Consider the following 18,558-nt stretch of genomic DNA (forward strand, 5'->3'; position numbering starts at 1 on the left):
TTTCATTAGTGGGACAACAGCCTTGTGCTGGTGACTGCAGATGTGTTGTGGTGGAGGCGGTAGAAAAGGAGAAAGGTGTGGGATACAGAAGCTGTGAGGTTCAGGGGGCTGACTGAGCACAGGAGCTGTGGATGTCCCATGTCCCAGACCTACAACCACATTGAAGCTCTGGGTGAGACTGCTCATGCCAGCAGCACCATGTGAGAGCAGTCCAGCCTGGGTACGATGCTATGGAGGAGATTTTTCTTTGGGAAAAATGAGTGGACATGAGGATCTGCCCCACAGGAGGCCAGGCCCCTCTCCCCACTGTTGGCTGTGCCCTGCACACCCCTGTCAGCCCCCCAAGGCTCCACAGGGATGTGCCCCACAGGGTGGGAGCTGCTGGTGGAGGATGTGGCCCCATCATCGCCTCCCTTATTGCACCTGGGGCCTGGGCTGTGCCTTGGCCATGGGCACCGCGGCTCCAGCCGTGCTGGCAGCCACTGGAGGGCATTGTCTGCTCCATCTCCTCCTCCTCCTCATCCCGCCCCGTGTGCCCCTCCCTGCCTTTCCCAGGCACCCACACTGCTATGGAAACCCTCTCACCGCCTTTTTCTCCTTTTTACCCATTCAGGGCAGGGAAGGGGGGACTGAGCAGCTGGCAGCACCTCCGGGGAAGGGTCAGCCAGCTGGTGCCGGGGTGGGCTGGGATGTCCCTCGAGCACCCAGGACCTTCCCAAACCACCCCGATGCCTCAGTGCATCACCAGCCTGCCACGGCGTGCCTGTGCAGCAGCTCAGAGCAGCAGGGCACGGCTGGAGGATTTTCTCTGGAGCCAGAGGTTAATTATGCTTTATTGGATAATTTTCAGCTGCCAGCGCTGGCAATGAAAGGGATTTCCTCTAGATGGCACGCTTATCTCTGCACTGGAGGGAAGCCCACCAGCCTGCATCCCCGCAGGACCCCGGCCATGTATTTTCAGGGAACGTTTAACTTATGTCCTCTTATATCACAATTTGAATACTCAATAGCTAGACTGTATAAAAGTCTGGAAAATGGTAATAAGAAAAGGCATTTCATATTGAGCACTGCTGGGATCCAGTTAGCTGGGTGATGCTAAATATCCATCTTGAAGAAATCATAGAAATTTCCAAGTAACATAAAGCCAGATGTGAAACATCAGCCTTCCCTTCATCAGCCCTCAGTGCTGGTTCTTCCATGTGAGTGATCCATTTTCCTCTTCCCTGCAAGAGTAAGCAGCAGTGTACCTGCAGTAAGTGCAAGAAGTGGGGATGTGTGTGTATGTGAAACCTCAACACCCCCAGAATGGCTGGGTTAATTTTAATCTGTGTGTTGATAGGTTTCCCCTCTCTTGCCCCTGTGCAGCTCAGGGTAGCAATTTCTTCCAGTGGTTTGAAGAAAGGAACTGAAGTTTAGACCCATCTGGAGCTGAGATTCACCCTTCTGTGCATATTCAGCCACAATATTAAAGTGATACATTTTAGCAATTTTTCCACCTGGCAGTCCTTTACTAAATAAGAGGAGAGGGTTAAGGGGTTTGGTTCTTCCTCTGCTTCTCTACACGTGTGAGATGCATCACGTCTCTTCCCATAATTTAGGTTACAATTGCTTCTGTCTGTTTATTCAACTCCTTCCCAAGATGGGAACAGGGAAAAGGAGCCCTGTGCTATATTTCTGTGCAATATTATATAAGGTCAAGAGGCAAAATGTATTTATGAAGCTGTTTGTGAGGCAGCTCCTTAGATATGAGCATGTTCATGCAGGGCTGATTTTTCAGAAGGATACAGAAATTGGAGATTCTGGATACTTCCACAAAGACTCCTATCCCCAACCATTATCTACATGGGGGGGAAAAAAAAAGCTAAAAAAAAAAAAAAAGCTAAAACCTTTTTATACTGATCAAGCTATTTTCCAGTAATTTTCCACTTTGTCTGTCATTCCCTCCTTTGAAGGCCCTCTCTGTATTGCTTCTGGCACCCAAGTTGAAGGTCCTCAACTGGCACTTTGGCAGAAATGGACTTTTGTGATCTCAGAGGGTGAGGTGGGCATGAGCTGCTGAAATGCTGAATGCAGAGAACTCAGCATCAGGGATTTCCTGGACAAGTTTGGCATGATCAGATGCTAACATGGAAAACCAGGATTCAGAAACCTCATAATGAGTTTCTAAATCCTTGTGGCTCTGGCCATTTATTCAGGTTCTTGCACTGGTGCACCCACTTTTGGAAAATCTGATTCCTTCCCACATATATATGTCACCTCCCAAAAAACCCCAGAAAATCCTTCCTTCTATTTTCAGGGGATTTTGGAAAGAATGAAGTGATTTAGCAGGCTTGTTTTCACAGGGATATTTTTCCTTGTGTGGTAGGCACAGTTACCAGGCTGTTCTATACACATTGCCATGTGCCAGAGCATAATTGCCTTCCACATGCATTGGCCTTTGGCTAATGTGTTTTTTATGGCAACCAGGAGAGCTGGCTTTGGTGAGTCTCAAAAGTGCACCTGGTGGTTTATGGCTTGAAAATGCTGTGTTCCTCTGAGTCATGTAAGTGTGTGTATCTCTTTTCATGTCAGATTGATGAAGAATGGTACGAAAAAAGGGCTTAGAGCAAGTCAGAGTTAATCAGCTGAGTGTTAAGCTGTGTATGAGCTTTTCTAGTGGGCTCCAAACCCACATGGGATGGGATCTGTTATGAAGAGAGAGCAGGAGGCAAAGTTTTGGAACTGCAAGCTCAAAACTGAGGTCCTAAAGCCAGATCATTGCACTTAAATGAATGTGTTTTAACCATGTTTCCCACTCGTCTGAGGAACAGAAAAGAGAGGGATAACTGTGCTCCAAAGTTTCATGGGGGCTCAGCCCTGCAAGGAGGGTTCCTGGGAAAAGCCTTCACTGAAATCCAGGCCTTTTTTGGTGTGGATTTTGAGACACCTACGTTTGAAAAGTCAAGTCAACAACCCCGAGCTGTCCAACACCTGAACGCTGCAGGGATGGATATTGGCACTCGGCTCCGGGGGTTTTCAACCTGGGAATTTCATGTATCGCTCACGATCTGTCACCGCCATTCCCACTGACCTCCCTGTGCTGGGAGCTCGTGGTGTGCAGGCTGCAAACTGATCTTTGCAGCTGGGAGCTGGCAGAGAGGGGCTGGAAAAAGGGCTGAACTGCAGGGAGCACTGAAGGGCTGAGCCTTGGATATGGAAAGAGGAGAAATAATATCAAAGGAAATCACATAAGTGGAAAAAGAGCCCCCTGGGGCAGCCCAGGCAGCAGCAGGTCCGTCTTGTTCATGTTTTCAGAGAAGCTAGAGGTCAGCCAAGCTTGATAACGAGGTAATAAAGAAAAATCCATCACTGAGCCTTGGGGGACTTGTAGATGCGGTTCTCATCAGAATAAACGAATTTAGATGCCGCTCGGCAGAAGCAGCAAGAACGATTATGGATCACAAACCCAACAGATCATCTGGAAGGGTGTGGGAGCAACATTGGCTTGGCTGGAGCTGAACTTTCCTCAATTCCCCAGAGCTTCACCTCCCGGGGCTTTCCCCGTGCTAAACCCCCACTCCGGGAGATGCTCTTTGGGTGGGCAGGGCAGGAGCAGCGATCGCACCCTGCGCTGCTCCGGGCTTCGTGTTCTGCCCTCCGGGTACAGCCCCACCAAAGAACGCCCTGGGCGGACGGTCAGGGCAACAAAAAAAAAAAAGGAAAACAAAGAAAAAAACCAAAAGTTGTCCGGTCGTTGTGGCCAGTTTTGCAGCTTTGAGGATCTCCGACCCGGGCGGAGACACTGGGACACCCAGGGGGAAAACTCTGGCCGTGGGGATCCACCTGCTGAAGCCGTCAGCAGGGCATCAAACACCGACCCCACACGCCTGGATCAAACACCTCATTAAGGCAGGCGGGAAAGACAGTGAAAATCAATTTAAAGGAGAAAAAAATATCATAATGATCGGTTGATGGTCTTTATTTTTTTATTCTTTCTCTACTTTTGAGACTTTTTGGAGACTCTCTCCACTCCTGCAGCACTCATCCCCACGCACGTTTGATTCAGGAATTTAACGAGAAACGTCAAGCTGAGTTGGCTTCAAACGGGAAGCGAGGCTGTCTGTAAGGAAATACTGCAGAGAAGAGAGCAGAAAAATTAAAAATCTGCCCAAGGAAAAACGCTTCCCTCCCAGCCTCGCATGGCCGGGCTCAGCGGGGCGATGACAAAGCAATCTTTTCGTGTAGATCAATAGGGTTTTTCTTTCGGGAGACCACATCATTTCTTACTCCGGCGCACATTAAAACGCGCCCGTCTCTCCGTGTGTGGATGCACGGCCGGGAGTGCGTGTGTGTGTGTGTGTGTGTGTGTGTGTGTGTGTGCACCGTGTCTGGCATCCCACCATCTGGTTTGTTTCACTCCAGGGTTTCCCTTTTCTAAATCGTCTCGGGACGGGTGTAGTTTAGGTACTTTTTCTCGTTTTGATTCGTTTCTGCAGCCGATCTTGCGTGGCAAAGCCGAGGCTGAGACCGACTCGGCGAGCAGAAGCCGTTCGGAGACGGAGTGCGCGGGATTCATTCTCACTACCGTTCTATTGTGGATCATCCCCCACTTATCGGGGACCACAATGTGCCTCGAAACAGGCAGGAATGGTGTCGGTGCCGGGTAAGCGGGACACGCCGCTGCTCGGGGAGCGCGGTGCGGAGCGGCAGAGCCAGCTCGAGGCGGGAGCAGGACACGGCACCGGCCGCATCCCACCAGCAGCGCCTCGGATCAACCCTTCTCGCCTCTCCCGTACATTTCCCACCTCATCGGGGTCCCCACGGCCATAACTATAGCAGCAAGCGGCTCCACCCGAGTTGCCGGGGGCTCCCCCCGGGGCGCTCCCACCTCTGCAGGCAGGGGGAGAGCCGGCGGCCGGGGCAGGGCAGGGCAGGCAGCAGACACCCGCATCTGTTTCACTTCGAGCCGTGCGGGAGGCAGCTGCCCTGCGATCGGGGGGTGGCCGAGCATCTTCTGGCCCGGAGCATCCCCCGGGCGGTGTCCGCTGCCCCGGCCGCTCGCAGCGCGTCACTTTGCTGCCCCCAGCCCTCCCCTTGGCCGCCCTGCAGAGGCACAAGGCGCAGCTCCCGGCGGTTCCTCGCTGCCATGAAATGCACCAAGTGGAAATTCAATCGCCCCGTTGTGTGTGTGGTCGAAATCTCTGGCAGCTGCTTCGGAATTTTTTATGACACTTTCGTTTATGTAGGGGAGGCATAACTATTATTTTACTTAATAAAAATGGAAAGCGGCTCGGGTCTTTTCGCTCTCCGCTCCCTTCCATTAGTTCTTCCCATCGCTTTTCCACCGGGCTGATGAACGGAGAGTTTAAACAATGTTGGTAGGAAAGATGCGGCGTCTCTGAGGCATTTCTCCGTGTTAGACAATTATATATACTTCTGTATATGAAAAATAATATATCGGGAAAAGAAAGAAAATAAATATAGATATAGTTGAATATATATATATATGCACACAAATTTATGAGAGGGAGATATATGCGTATGTGTTGTGAACACAGGTTAGGAGCATCGAAGAAGTATAAAAGTGAAAGCTCAGGAAAGCTCCCCCAGAGCTGAGACGCGCCCGCGGGACAGACTTCCCACCTTCCCAAGAAACTCTCAGCACGCTTTCCCCTCTACTTTTCCACTCCGATCGAGAAATTCTTCCCGATGTCCGCGCTGGAGGCGAGAAAGGAGGATGCGACCGACTCCGCTCTCTGAAATCGCTGCTCGCACTGGAGATGTGCGGACGGAGGCGTCCGCTGCCTCTGCCCTCTCCTCGGGGTCCCACCGAATTCGCCGAGCCTGTGCACCGAGTCGTTAGGGCTTGAGTAATTGTGACCGGCATTTGGAAGCGGGGCCGCGCAGCTGTTTGGCCCGGCTCCCCGGTATTAGTGCTGGAGATTTTATCACCAAATGCTCGCACCTGTTAACGGCAGAGCCTGGCAATTCATCACCGCGGATTCTCACACTGCCGAGCGTGGCCATGCCGGGGGGACATCTCCTCGTGGTACCCCCTTGGAGAAGCCCATCCCCTTCCTCCCTCCCCGAGCATCCTCCCACGGGAAAGCAGATTCATGTTTGCAGAGCCTCCAAGGGAAAAAACCAAACCAAACCGAACCAAAACCTAACAGCGCGAGCGTGGTTCAAAGCGTCTGCGATAGAGACAGGGACAACCTGCTGTCACAGCCACCCACGGGCCATGGGCTGGGCAGCTTCAGCCGCGGATGTGTTCACCGGACTGCGCCAGGGAAGCGCAAGGGGGGCAGCGGGGCTCTGCCACCCGCGGGGACATCGCGGTGGCTCCCAGGCCCTCGTGTGCCTCTGTTTAGCAGGAAATTCTCCGCGACAAGGTGGGTGTCTGCTGCCTACCCCCTCCTCCTGCCAGCCGTCAGGGAAGCGGAGGCAGGAGATGCCGGGCCCGCAGGATATTCCCCATCCCAAGGGGTTCCTGGGCCCGGCCGGGCCGCCTCGGAAAGTGGTACCCGGCCCGGCCGGGCGGGGATGCGGGGCTCTAGAGCGGTCCCAGCACCCCGTGGACACGCACGGCCTTAGCTTTGATTATTGCTGGCGGGGGGAGAGGCTCGCAGAGCGCTGCTCCTCGCCCTCCGGCCCGCACCTGCCGGGCGCAGCATCCCTTCGGCGGGAGCCTCGGAGGAGGCGGGTTTCCAGCAGGGTGCTCCGGCCGCCATGACGTGTCGGTGACGTGAGCGCGTGGAGAAGGGGAGAGGGGATCCCCAAATTCACAGCACCCCTCAAGGGGGCCGAAGGCTCGGTCCTGGCGGGATGAGGGTCCCTGTCGGCGAGGCTGCGGGAGCTCTGCAGCTCATCCCGCGGCTTCGGAGATGGGCAGCCCTCGGGGGGAGAGCGGACCCTCTGCGGACCCCCGGGCGGAGGAAAGCGACCGTCGCATCGCGCAGGAATGGGCTCTGAGAGCCTTCAGCACCGCGGGGCCCTCGGGGCGGGGAGGGGCTTTATCCAGCGTCGGTCGCCCCCCTCCTACAGCAGCCGGCTCCAGACAAGCTGGGGGCATCCGAGCGCCAGGGGAGAGGGCAGCGCCTTTCCTCGAAAGCATCTCGGGCGGGGGACACGCTCCCCGGGGACCGGGCCGGGCAGTCCCTCATGGTGCCCCGTGGGGGCTGCGGCGGGCGCCACGTGATGCCGGGGCGGCCGTATAAAGGCCTGGGGAGCGCTGGCAGCCGGCGCAGTGTGGGAGCGTTTCCACCGGGTCCCAGCTCGGGAGGGGTGGGGAGGGGGGAGCCGCCTTCCCCACTTCTGCCCTCCCCCCTCCCTCTTCCCCTGCCCCTCCCTTCCCCCTCCCCCTCCCTCCCTCCCCCTAACCAGACAAGGCCAGACAAGGAGCCGTCACAAAACCCACTTTTCTTTTTTTTTTTTTTTAACCTCCCCCCCCCTTTTTTTTTCAGTTTCTCTCCTTTTATTATCATTATCACCATTATTTATTATCGCTGCTCCCAAGCGCCCTGCCCGGCCCACGGGCGCCCCGGTCCCCCCGCCCCCGCCCCGCGCCCCCTCCGCCGCCCCTCCCTCCGCAGCCACCACCCCGCAGCCGGCAGCGCGGCCCCGCCAGCAGCGGCGCGGCGAGCGGGGCGCGGAGCGGAGCCGAGCCGGGGCGCGGAGTCCCAGCGGCGGCCGCAGCCCTCCGGCACGGCCCCGGGCCCATCCCGGGAGCCGCCGCTAGGTGGGAGGGGGAGCCCGGCCCCGGCCGCCCCGGCCGCACAACAATGACTTTGGGCAGCAGCGGCGGCGGCGGCTGCGGGATCATGTCCGAGCGCTCCCCGGAGGAAGAGCCGCTCTCCGAGGTGGAGGACGCGGATATCGACGTGGTGGGCCCGCCCCAGGATGGGGGCAAGTACAGCGAGGAGGAGGAGGACGACGAGGACGAGGAGGAGGAAGACGAGGAGGACGGCGGCGATCCGCTGGGGCTGGCGCTGCCGCGGAGCGGGGCCGCCAAGGCGCGCATGGGGGGGTCCCCGGAGCGGCTGTCCCCCGCCGGCGGCTCGGAGCCCGCCTGCGCCCGCGGCGCCGCGCCCGGCGAGAAGGCGCCCGCGGGCGGCGGCGGCGGCGGCGCGGGAGGGAAGAACCCGCTGGTGAAGCCGCCCTACTCCTACATCGCCCTCATCACCATGGCCATCCTGCAGAGCCCCAAGAAGCGGCTAACGCTGAGCGAGATCTGCGAGTTCATCAGCGGGCGCTTCCCGTACTACCGGGAGAAGTTCCCCGCCTGGCAGAACAGCATCCGCCACAACCTCTCCCTCAACGACTGCTTCGTCAAGATCCCCCGGGAGCCCGGCAACCCGGGCAAGGGCAACTACTGGACGCTGGACCCCGAGTCCGCCGACATGTTCGACAACGGGAGCTTCCTGCGGCGGAGGAAGCGCTTCAAGCGGCAGCAGCAGCTGCACCCGCCGCACCCCGAGCTGCTGCTGCGGGCCGGGGCCGCCGACCCCGCCGCCTTCCTGCCCGGCTTCGCCTACGGACCTTACGGCTACAACTACGGCCTGCAGCTCCAGGGTTACCCCCACCACCACCACCACCATCCCGGTGGCGGAGGCGGCGGCGCCGCGGGCGCCTTCCCCTTCCCGGCGCCGCACTGCCCGTTACCGGCTCCGCCGCCTCCCGCCGCCGCCTCCGTCTTCTCCGCCGCCTCGGGGCTGCCCTCCTTCCTGGGCGGCGAGCTGAACTGCAGGAAGTCCTTCTACCACCCCCAGCTGAGCCCCACCGCCCTGCCCGCCGCCCTCCTCCAGACCCTCAAGCCGGACCCCTCGCCCGCCGGCGGCGGCGGCGGCGGCAGCGGCGGCACCAACCACCCCTCCCGGCCCTCTTTTTCCATAGACAACATCATCGGGGGGGCCGTGCCCCCGCCGCCCAGCACCAACCCCAGCGTCGCGCCCGCCGCGCCCTACCCCGCCGGCCAGGCGGGCCCCCCGGCGCAGGTCCTGGCCGTGCTCAGCCCCGCCTTGGCCCCGGCACAGCCCCAGGTCAGCCTGGCACACGAGCCGCTCCTCCAGCCGGCCCAGAACTTTTCCAGTAAAATCACAACCCTCAGCAGCTGTCATTTTTAAAGTGTGCTGGGGACTGGGGAAGGGGAGGGGGATGGGGGGGAGAGTCGCGAAGCAAACGGCCCCTTTCCAGCTCTCCCCCGCTCCTCCGAAACTGCTCCCCTTCCCTCTCCCCGTGTCCCCCCCCATCTCCTCCTGTTGTGTTTTAAGGTAGGAAATATTTTTTTTTAAATTTTTACTTAATTTCCAGGCTCAGTGGCATCCAGATCTGTTTGTCTCTCTTTGCTCGGAAAAAAAAAATAATAATCCAACAAATCGGGAGGGCGGGAGGAGGGAAAGAATAACACGATTTGGTCCTACAAGCGCCAAAGCGTATTTATAAAGTGGCCGTAACATAAGCTGGGACCTGGGCTGCTCGAACACGCAACGTCGTGTGAGGGGCGGAGGGGGGGCATGTGAAGAACGAAGCGGTCTCGGGGTCGGAAATGTTTCCTTTGAGAGGTGCGGGTTTTCCGCGGGGTCCCCCAGATCGGCCAGGGGAGTTGCGGACGGCCCCGCTCGCAGCGAGCGCGTTTGGGTTCCCGCACGCCTCCGTGCCGGGTGGTTTTGCCATGTGTGTCCGTCTCTCCCCTGCTCTCAAAGAAAATGTTTTAATGGTCCGATCTTATTTTTAGTTTCTTTGAAGCTTCGGGTTTGGTTTGAAAAGGCACTGTTTAAGGTTTCTTTGTTTTTGAGAAGAAGAAAAGTCGGTGAAACTCAGGACTGCGGGGGTTTTTTTCCCTTTTATTTTTTTTTCTCAATTAGACATTCAAATGCACGTTTAAAAGAAAATCGGATCCGTCAGGAAGTTTGGAGAATTCCCATACTATTTTTTTTTTTAATCCCCGTTTTCCCACCCCCTCCGTGCGTGGGTTTTTTGGTGTATTGGTAATTATTTGTATATAGATTATTCGGGAGCTAATGAGCGGAGTCCAGTTAACTCTTCACTGGTTGTGCATCCGTCATATCTATTTTATTGAGAGAATCTGTGAATAATTTGATGTGGAAAAGGCAACAGAATTTTGTCCACCGTTGGTGTAAATTAATAAATGTTTGTGACCTGGTTAAAAAAAAAAAAACAAAACCAATTCAAATCGTTCTTTGCCATGTCCTTTGTCACGCTGAGAGCCGAGAGCCCCTCTCGGGCCTTGGGGAAGCCAGAGGCTCCCAGGCTGGGGCTGTTCGGCAGCTGGGGCTGCGCAGCCCCTCCGCGGCCGGGCGCGCATCCTGCGCGGGGCTGCTCCCCGGGCTCCCGCACCGTCCGGATAAAAGATCCGAGAGAAAAGATGTCCGGATATATTTATTTTTTTGTTAATATTATTTTTTATTTCTTGGATTTTGGTATCTCCCAAGGAAAAAAACAAAAAACAACCAAGCAAAAAAATAGCACATAAAAACCCCCCAAACAAAACCAAAACCAAAAAATTACCCCCCGTGTTTTCAAGGGGAAGGAGGTGGCGGCCGGGAAAAAGGTTCTCCCTTCTTCACCCCCTCCCCAACCCCCCCCCAAACCTTCTTTTATTTTGTTTGGAAAAGTTGACACATGCGAAAATAAGTTGGAGGGTTTCCCCCCCGCATACACGTCCCCCTCGGGCCTGCAGTATCTGAATGACCGAATGAAACTTGATCTCTACCTAAATTTTGCAACAACTTACAAAGTAAATAAACATCTTAAAGCGCTCCCTTCTCTTCCAAACTTCTCTCCCCCCCACCCTTCCATTTTTTTTTTTTCAGGGACCAAACGTGGCTCTTTGGTTTGCTTGTTGGCAGGGACCCTGATCGAAAGAATCGAGGCCTTTCTGACCGGGCAGCCAGCTGAAGGAGAAGGAGAAAAAGGGAAAAAGTGCTGAGCCGTGCGAGGCAGGGAGCGGGGCCGGAGCCGGTGCCCGGGCACGGGGCTTTGTGCGGGGCCTTCGGGGCTCAGGAGGAGCAGGAGCCGGGCGGTGTGCGCCGGGAACAGGGGGGGGATCGGCTTTTCTTTTCTCTTCCCCCACCCATCCCTTTCTTATCCCCCCTGGCTGCCCCTGTCTGTGCCACCCCGAACCTCCGCGCAGTTTGTTGATGTTGTTCCTGAACGTGCCGCCTCCCCGCAGCGAGCGGTCTCACATCTCGCCTTCACACACATTTGCTTTTGAAAAGCGATCTTCGTGTCCGGCACTTGGTTGTCTCCCTTTCATGTCCAGCTCCTACAAAAGGGGCTACAAGACTCGACATGGGAGAAAAGAGGAGGCCAATGAATCTATTTTCCAGATTGCCAAGCACATGGTTGGAAATTGAAGGGGCTTTTGTAGCATTTCCCCTTCCTCCCTCCCTCCACTCTCCTTTTCTTTTGCTTGTGTGCAAATTGTTCAATTGCTCTGGCAGGGGTGTTCCTGACAAGCTCATTACTAGAAGGTGCCAGACCCCTCCTCTCCCTCTCCCCCGAAGTCTTTGATGAAGTTAAAATGCGCTGATAGCTGCTCTCGGGGCTATCTTTGTTCAGCCTCTTTTAATAACCGAGCCTGCTTTGAGGAGACGGGATCGGAGGGAAGAAAGCGATGTGCAGCGAGGCTGGGTGGTGGTTGTGCGCCTGGCAGAAGGGGGGCTGGTTATTTTAACATAAAGTAGCGATTTTTAAATAATTTTTGGTCTTGTTTGTGTGTGAAGCGCAGGAGGAAAAGGAGCCAGGGGTGCCAGGAGCGGATAAGAAATGGCAGTGGATGCCCGGAGGGATGAAGGAGGCGTGTGGCCCCTGCAGTCCCGCCTGTGCAATGGGTTCTCCAAGTTGGTGGTCTCGGGGCTGGAAGGGATGGAGGGGGGTCCTCTGCAGGGAAGCGGTGTTTGCCTGGAGAGCCCCTGCCCCACACGCTCGGGACAGGGGGATCGGGGGGGGTCTCTGCCACTGGGACACCTTTCCCCGGCTCCGTTCGTCTCCTTTCGCCTGGCGGAGTCATTGAGGGCTTTTAAGCCGCCGTACCCGGATAGGATTGAAGCTGACCTGACTCGGGGAGCGGGGGATCCCCCCCTTAACGCGGTACCCACGCAGGAGGGGTCGCGCTCGGACCTGCGGGGGCTGCGACCGCAAGAGCCGCCGAGGTTTTATTTTGGGGGGCAGACCCCCAAGCGTCTCTAACATCAGAATTTTCCCCATTCCCTGAATTTCCCTGAAGCTCCGCAGCTCGTTCCGTGCCCTGATCAGTCTCACGCCGCCTGCCAGTGTCTGCGTGGCTCGGGGAGCGCCCCCGGGACCCGGCTCTGCCCGGAATGGGGGAAGGACCCGGGGGTCTCCCCTGGCTCCGGAATGCCCTGGCCGGGCTGGGCTCGGGGGTTTCACGAGAAATTTCTCCTCTGCTAGGCGGGACGGATAATGGCCCCTAATTACGGGGCTGGCTGGCTCCGCGGCCCCGATCTTCACGGGACGTTATTTTTAAGCGTTCGGCGAGGATCATTTTTCACGCCTCGCTGCCTAAAGGAGGGTTTTATTTATTTATTGGAGGGGAGGCGAGGAGGACACCAGCAATAACCGAGCACTGAAAGGAAAATAATTAGCTGTTGCAGTCGCTGCTTGGGAGTCCCTGGCCAAAAAGACGACTTAGCATTTCCCTTTTCCTCCCCTCCCGTGCGTAGGCTCTGTAGCCCAGGTTCTCGGCGCTGCTTTTGGGAGTTGGTTTTGTCAGTGCTAAACCCTGGGCAAAGCCCTCCAGGAGCCCGATCCTTTTCTGCACGTTTGGGTATTTTATTTTTTAACACTTCTCCCTTTCGGATCGGCGGCTGTTTCCGAGTAGAACCGGGGGAGTGCAGATTTTCCTGCCTTGCTTTTGGCTTTGGTCAGGCATTCATGGAGATTTTATTTTTATTTTTTCTTTTCCTAATGTGCCCCCACTCCTCTGCTTTCTATATGTGAGATGAAAGGCTCGCAGCAAAACCGCGACGCTCTCTGCGCAGTTACTCCGCGGCGGATTTCCGTGTGTGCGCAGCCCGGGAGAGGCGGAAAACGGGGGATTCTCCTCGGGTTTGTCGGGGCGGGATAAAACGATCCTGCCCCGGAATATCCCCGTCGGGACCGCAGCGGGAGGGCTGTGTGTGTGTAATTTCTTTCTCTGCTTTCGCTTAACTGAGCCGCGGCGCGGATCCCGAGGAGGGGAGCGAGCGGCCCTTCCCTCGCCCGCTGCCGGCTGTGGGTGCGGGACCCCGGCCCCGCTCGGCCCTCACCCCCTGCCTCTTCCCCTGGCACCTTCTGCTTTCCATTACTGCTGATTTGGAGAATTAGGAAAGGTCAAGATCTTATTCCTTTCTCCGGTAGTTTTTTTTGTTTTCTCTTTCTAGTTTCTCGCGGTCCCGAACAAAAATAAATCATCCTGGATTATAAAAACCACCTTAAGACATCAAGAACATCTTTTCCAATAATTTGATCCTTACTCCAGGACTGCCCTGGTCTTTCCTTGTGACTGCGGAGAAACTCCCGTTTTCACGGTGAATTTAGGATTTAATAATAACGTCCAATCTCCCTGTGCCCCAGTGCCCGACCTGAAGACATTGCCCTGCAGCATCTTCTTTCCCTCCCCATCTCTCTTTCGTTTTTTTTTCCTTCCCCGAGCAGAATGTAGAGAAACGAGATGGTTTAAAAAAAATAAAAATCCCGTTCTCCGATCTGGAGAGGGCAGGGAGAGCTGTTGGCTCAGCCGCGGGAAAATTGCTTTGGAAATTAAATTGGTGCTTTTGAAATCTCCTGGAGATGTTCGCGGTGGGTCAGGGACCTGTGCTCGCCCTGTGTCCGTCTGTCAGGCGAGGAGAGGGGCAGGGGCTCCGCGCTCTGCCCTCACCTCCCGGACTGCGGCTCGTCTGCCCTTTCTCCTCGTCGCCTTTTATTTATCATCCGCTCTTTTTTCACTTTTTATTTCTCCTTTGTAATTTTCGATCTTCTTTCTTTCTTCCCTTCTTTTCGTCTTTCTATGATTCTTTTCCTCTTTCTTTCTTTCTTTCTTTCTTTCTTTCTTTCTTTCTTTCTTTCTTTCTTTCTCTCTTTCTTTCTCTCTTTCTTTCTCTTTCTTTCTTTCTTTCTTTCTCTCTTTCTCTCTCTCTCTTCTTTCTTCTTTCTTCTTCTTTCTTTCTTTCTTTCTTTCTTTCTCTTTCTTTCTTTCTTTCTTCTCTTTCTTCTCTTTCTCTCTTTCTTCTTTCTTTCTTCTTTCTCTTTCTCTCTTCTCTTTCTCTCTTTTTCTCTCTCTCTCTTTCTTCTTTCTCTCTTCCCCTCTCTTTCTCTCTCTCTTTCTTTCTTCTCTCTCTCTTTCTCTCTTTCTCCTTTCTCCTCTCTTCTCTCTCTTTCTCTTCTTTCTTTTTCTTCTCTCTTTCTTCTCTCTTTCTTTCTTCTTTCTCCTCTCTTCTCTTTCTCTCTCTTCTTCTCTCTCTTTCCTCTCTTTTTTTCTCTTCTCTTTCCCTTCTTTCTTCTCTTTCTCTCTCTTCTCTTTTCCTCTCTTTCTTCTCTTTTTTCTATCTCTTCTTGTTCTCTTTTTCTTTCCTCTTTTTCTTTTCTTCTTCTCTTTTTCCCTCTTTCCTTTTCTATTCTCTTTTTTTCTTTTTCTCCCTTTTATTTCTTTTTTCCTCTTCTCTTTTTATCCCTTTACATATCTTTATTTTCTATTATTTTTCTATTTTATTTTTCCTTTTTATTTTTCTATTTATCCTTTTGCTTCCACTCTCTTTCTCCTTCCTTTCATCTTTCTCCCTTTCTTTTTTCCTCCCCTTTCTCTCGCTGTCTGTCTCTCCTGCTTCACCCACTTTTTCTGGGGTACATGGAGGGCCGCTTTCCCACTCTGTCCAGATTTCCAGCTGTGTCCATGCCCGGGAATCTCTCTCGGCCGCAGCGAGGGGGGTCTCCGCTCCTTTGAACCAGGAGCGATTCCGGCAGCGATTCCGTGCTCAGCGCTTCCCCTGCCGTGCCCGGTGGGCTGTGGAACAGCTCAGGGCGAGTTTTTGGAGCGGGGACCCTGGAGCCCACGCCCCACACCCTTCCACGGCCCCGCCGGTCGCTCCCCCTTCCCGGGGAGGTCGCTCCGGGACGCGCCGGCCCAGGCGGGGTCGCGGGGCTCAGCGTGTGCCGGTGCCGCTCCCCCTTGGTCCTGTGAGGCACCAATTCACACTTTATTGATTTCTTAAATGAGATGTACATGGGCTCCGCAAGCCCGTGGCAGCAACAGGTGACGCTGAGATCCAGCACGGGACAAAACCTGCTCGCGGCAGGGTTTTATCCGCACTTTCTGATCCTTCCTCATCATTCGGATGCTAATGATGTCCTCGGGTGAACGGTACCAGGATGCGCCCCGAAATAGCCCGGCAAGGGGCTCAGCCCCACTGGGCAGCCGGCACCGAGCAGCCTGGAGCCCGGCGGCCTTTCCCGGATATTCCCGCTTCCCAAGCGCCCCGGCTGCCCGCTTCCCTTCCCCCGGGATCCGCTGAATTAGGTTCATGAGCGAACCACACTCATCCCTCCCTGGCACTGCAGCGTGAAACCTGCCAGGGACACAAACTCCCCGAGGAGAGGTCGGCAGGGAGACCCAAGGGGCGCAATGAGTTTGTCCGTCAGTTTCTCCACGGGAGATTTCGTGTCGGTGCCTTGGGATCTGTCTCATGGCCGGTTTGGTGGTGTTTCTCCCGCCCTCGATCCTTCCTGGTCACCGAGGCTTGGACTCCATGACGCAGGGTGGCAGAGAAGCGCTTTTCGGGGCCGTCTTTATCCGTTTCATTCATATTTCGTTTTCCTTGCTTTAGCTCGGCTTTTGAGTGAAATTAGATTCCTCTTTCGTCAGTACCGCGGGTTTGAAGCGCCTTGAAACAACACCGGCGATTCCTTTCACTCTCACAAAAATTCCCAGATACTTCACTGTTCCCCGCCGACGGAGGCGAGCGGAGAGCGCTCGGAAAGGCCATGGATGAGCCCCCGCTCACCCCCCGCCCTCGCAAACCACTCTTCAGCAGTGAGAGAGAGCTTTCTGCGGGGCACACCATCGCCTTTCTTTCCAGCTGCACTCCCTGCAAACTCCGTGGGAATTTTCCCCCCACCCGGACGAGATTAGCTGGGGGCCCCCCATAATGTCGCCCCATCAGCCCTCGCCAGAGCGAGAGGGGGGACAGAGGACAAGACCTCGGGTGTGGGGACACTCCGCAGCCAGTGGGGAGCTGGGGGCCGGAGCCCGGCGGGCCGGGCATGGAGGTGCCGCCGCTCACTCTTTAAATTGAAACAAACCAAACAGAGAAGGAAAAACTTCCTTCCTCTGGGAAGGGGCCGAAAAATGTCAGGGTTCAGCCAGACAGGCCCCCCTCGCCTCGGACCGCGGCTCCCCTTCAGCAGGGTCCCGGTGGGGCGCGAAGGGGCGAGGGGAGTGAAATGGGAATCAGCTGGTGGGGCAGTGCCGACCCCGTCCCTTCGGCCTGCGATCTCCTTTTACCAGGAGAGAAACGTGGCCACAAAATAAAGGCAACAAAAGGAGCGCCCAGGGCTCGGCCAGAGAGCCGGGGCCGGGCGGGATGCGGAGCCGAGCACTCTCCGCCGGCCCTGGGACATGTGGGGACAATCCCTTCCCATGGCGAGCAGAGGCGCTCCCCCAACGCACCTTCCCACCCATAACCGCCTGAGATTTCACCGTGTTATTCTTAAAATGCTCTTTTCTCTTCTTCCTCCCCATTTTTTTTTCTCTCTCTCCTATTTAATTACTTCTCTTGCAAAACCAGAGGCCGCTGCCACCTAACGCGGCACTGAAATCCACGTCTCCTCTGTGATTTACAACCCAAATCCCAATCCCATGACCTTTCTCTTTCCCCCCCGCCCCGGGTCCCCCATCCTCGGTCATGTGGGACACGAGTAAATTTATCCACCCTAGTGGAAAGGCCTCCCTTCTGCAGTTGCTCCCTAGAAGCCCGACACGTTTCACAAGGAAGATAATTTCGGTTTCCCACCTTTCTATCTCTTTCCTCCTTCTTTTAAACTCGGTTTTAATTTCGTTTTCTCCCCTGTCCCATGAGGCTGCCATCTCTCCTCAGGCATGCTCCTACTCTGGGCGCGTCTTTCAATGAGTCCCTGCCAAGAGGGTCACTTCAGAGGGAAGTTTGTGGCGGCTCTTCAGCTCAGGGGATCGTCAAAAAGAACATTTCTGGCCTCCCTGGAGCGGGAGCGAGCTGAGCCCAGGCTGTGTCCCCTCTGCTCTCCCGGGGAGAGTCCCACACCCACGGACACGTATCGGGGGACAGGGACCCCTCTCGGCCCTGCGGTAGGGGACACCCACCCGCGGCCTCCTCTCCGTCTGTCCCGCGGCTCCGGCCGGTCCTTTCTCATAATTTCAGCTGCTTCTCCCTTCACAGCTCCTGTGGGGCACTGACCGCACCCTCGTGTCCCCCCGGGGGCCCGGGGCGCAGCCCCAGCGCGTTTCCCAGCAGCAGCCTGAGGTGGGAAGCTCTGTCCAAGCTGCGGGGTGGTCCCGCATCCCACCCTGGCCATCTCTGCGGAGACGTGGGTGGCAGCCGCAGTTGTGTGCGGGGGAGGGAGGCAGCTCCGGAGGGTAGTGAGGCTTCGTGCCCTCGGGCCCTGCAGCCCCGGACCCTTCCCCACCCGCTCCGAGGGGTCAGCTCGGAGCATCCCCAGTGTGGCCGTGGCCCTGTCCCGGGCGGACACTGAGCGTGCTGCTGCGAGTGTCGCTGCCTCAGCTCCGCCGTCTGGGCCGGCCGGAGGAAGCCGCTCGGCCGCCGCAAACCGTGTGTGAACCGGCTGCGGGCGGCGCCGCTTCGGGCTGCGCTGAATTCTTCCCCCTCCGCCCTCTCCTTTTTTTTCTTTTTTATTTTTTCGGCTCTGCCAACAGTGGACACGTTTCCCTTTCTTCCCGGAGTGGGGATTTAGCCCAACCGCAGGCAGGTGTTGGGCACATTTTGTTGGAGGCAACGAAACCACGGCTCTGAGGGGAGCTGTCCTGTCTTTCCACTCGGTCCTTGCTGGGCAAACTCTCGCCCACGGGCTCACAAGGGAAAAAAAGGCGAGAAATTGATAGAATTTATTCGTTTCCCGACCTCACTGAGAGATCGGGAAAAATATTCTGGAAAGCGTCACTGAAATCCTGCAAGGCTCGATTTCAGGCGCTGCTATCAGCTGTCGACGAGGAAAACGGGCAGTATTTCTGTCTTATACGGAAATTAAACATATGGAGCCTCCCACCAGATCCAGATGATATTATAGTCGATATTCCCAGAATTTTCCTTCTGCTTTTGCACTATATTCCTTGATAGCACTTATTTATGTGCCTGGGACAGAGAGCAGAGAAATATTCATCGAGAGGGAAGGGCGTCTTGTGATAATCGGTAACAGGGGTCCTTTTTAAAAACATCTTTTCTGGCCCCAAAATTCGTGGGAAAAAATAAAAAAATACGTGAAAGCACCGTAGCAGAACCGATAAGAAATAATAAAGGCAAATTAATCGGAAACGAACGTTTCCTGGAAAATCAAGAGGCGCAAAGCGGATTT

General features: G+C 55.7%; 1 protein-coding gene across 1 annotated transcript; it reads left to right on the forward strand.

Moving 5' to 3' along the window:
• The first annotated feature begins 7,595 nt into the window (after positions 1-7,595).
• Positions 7,596-10,133, forward strand: FOXD2 (forkhead box D2). The gene is given in 3 exon segments (XM_064719685.1): positions 7,596-8,550; positions 8,553-8,596; positions 8,598-10,133. Coding segments are annotated over 3 exon segments (1,338 nt in total). The 5' UTR covers positions 7,596-7,760; the 3' UTR covers positions 9,102-10,133.
• Positions 10,134-18,558: the final 8,425 nt, after the last annotated feature.

Source organism: Zonotrichia leucophrys, chromosome 8, assembly GCF_028769735.1.
Source record: "Zonotrichia leucophrys gambelii isolate GWCS_2022_RI chromosome 8, RI_Zleu_2.0, whole genome shotgun sequence".
Lineage (NCBI taxonomy): Eukaryota > Metazoa > Chordata > Aves > Passeriformes > Passerellidae > Zonotrichia > Zonotrichia leucophrys.